The 2,263-nt window shown below is 46.4% G+C and overlaps 1 protein-coding gene across 1 annotated transcript in view; it reads left to right on the plus strand.

The window, feature by feature from the left end:
• The window catches only part of nfil3-2 (nuclear factor, interleukin 3 regulated, member 2), a 12,135-nt gene extending 10,342 nt beyond the window's left edge, over window positions 1–1,793 (plus strand). The window contains exon 2 of the mRNA XM_034127154.1: window positions 1–1,793. This exon is cut by the window's left edge and continues 1,218 nt beyond it. Coding sequence (XP_033983045.1) covers window positions 1–929 — 929 coding nt within the window. The 3' untranslated portion in view covers window positions 930–1,793.
• Window positions 1,794–2,263: the final 470 nt, after the last annotated feature.

Here is a 2,263-nt window from a genome sequence, read left to right on the forward strand (position 1 = left end):
AACAACAACAACAACCCCATCAGGAGCCTGTTCTCAACACCGTCAGCCAGCCCAACCCTCACCCACCAGCCGCCCAGAGGAGCGTCATTCTGTACGGCTCCAGCAGCGCCTCCTATCCCGTGGAAAGGCACCAGGACATCGATATGCAGGCGGCACACAAACACAACCAGACGAGTGTTGGACGATTGCCTCAGTGTATTCCAGAGAACTCCTCCACGGAGACACTGGCGGAGGTGACGAAGCAGCTGGAGATGAAGACGTTAGACTCCCCTCAGTATGATCTTGCTGACGAGGCTGGAGAGAGACATGCGTACAGAGACTACCAACTCCCCCAGCAGCACCATCAGGAGAGAGATTCATCAGCAGACCAGTCCCACCTGTACCACCATCTCCAGCAGCAACAGCATTCATACCTCAGTGCCCAAGACGAGGAGCCGCCAATGCTCACCTACGAAAGAACGGAGTCTTACGACAGAGTCCAACCGAGCAAGGACACGTCGTCCAGTGATATAGATCCTGACAAAGATGCCTCTACGGACGATGAGGAGACCCCGATCTCATCTTTATCAGATATGGGCAACTACCAACAGCTTACCAGTCTGCACCATCCTGCCTCGCCTTCTCCCTCCTCCCAGGGAAGCCCTCACATCCAGGGTCGAGAACCTGTGGGCGAGGTGAAAGGAACCGCTTTGCCCCACAAACTGAGACTCAAACACCGGGCCATGAGTGCCGGGTGCAGTGGGGGTTCGGGCCAGGAGTCCCCGACGACCCCTTCTTCTGCGACGCCGCCTCCCCTGCCCCAACATCCATACTTGTCCCTCTTGCCTCAGCAGAACACTAAGCGAGAAAGCCCGGTTGGAGGCTTAAAACAGGCGGAGGCGGGCAAAAAAAAGGAGACAGGTGGACGACGAAACAAGAGGCGAGATTAGGCGATAACCGCTTCTCGAAAAGACATAATTCTGCCTCTAAGAACAACCCTGCCATCATGCCTTTGCCCTCAACTCAAACCCCCTCCCTTAAGCCCTTGGGACAGGAAGCTGGGCTTTTCTACTCCCCTCTCCCTTCCTAAAAAGGCTGGACATCTTGTAGGGCTGTATCGTGTTTGTATATATTGTACAGATTTGTCATTTCTTAAATCCTCTCCATATTTACAGAAGCACTTTTTTTTATGTGAAGAGAAGAGGAATGGAACTACCTGCTTTTCGTCAACGCTCTCGTACAAACAAGAATGTTGGAAAAAGAAAAGTTTTGAGCTTTATTAGTACTATAAATTTGGTACATATCTGACTGTAGACAAACATACACATGTATGGCTATCTGCCTTAATTTAAATCTAATGCAAACGTACACTGGGGGACATTCCCTTGACCAAAGATCCACCAACACTACAAATATCAAGTTCCATACCTCTTCCCGACCCTACCTCTACCAACCCATACTCTACCCGACCATCTCCATTGTTTCACAAGAAGATCGACATCACCTTTATTTTTTAAGCACTTGTTTTGTATATTACTGTGACATATGAATATATGTATCTATTATAAATATATATTTTGCAAAGAAATTTGAATACAAATTCAACAAAAATGGGACAAACCTGAGATGGTTAGTGAGGGTTTTGAAAGTGACCCTAAAATGAATCACAATGACTGTACAGCCGTGTGGTCCGCTGCTGCTACAGGACCCATTCGATTAAAACGCTCTCTTTTGATTTAGTTCAGGGGTGTCAAACTCAATTTCATTGCGGGCCACATTCGCATAAAACTTGCACTCAAAGGGCCGGTTGTAACTATATAAATATATAATATATATAAAATAATGTATTATATTACATTATTGCCTCTGAATTGGATTATTATCGGATAGGATAATAACTTAGTAATTAACTACGTCTGAAAGCAGAAGTCCAGGACAAATAATTGCAAGTCTCTTCAGTGCGCATGTCACAAAACGAGATGCATTGTGGGACATGTAGTTTATGGAAAACCTGCTTCTGTAAAGTGGCATGTAACCGTATAATAAACGTATTATATTCTTTAAAGCTCTTGCGGGGCCACATGAAATGAAGTCGCGAGCCGGATTTGGCCCCCGGGCCTTGAGTTTGAGACCCCTGATTTAGTTAATGCCCTGTTTACACAGAAATGGCCGTCCAGTTTGGAGTGCCAACAGCACTGAATGGAGAACAAGTTGTTTCCTGAGGCGAGGTGCCTCGTTAAAATGTTTGGATTTCTTAACCTTTAACCAGCCTTTAAATATTTGG

The sequence above is a fragment of the Trematomus bernacchii genome, unplaced genomic scaffold, assembly GCF_902827165.1.
Source record: "Trematomus bernacchii unplaced genomic scaffold, fTreBer1.1, whole genome shotgun sequence".
Lineage (NCBI taxonomy): Eukaryota > Metazoa > Chordata > Actinopteri > Perciformes > Nototheniidae > Trematomus > Trematomus bernacchii.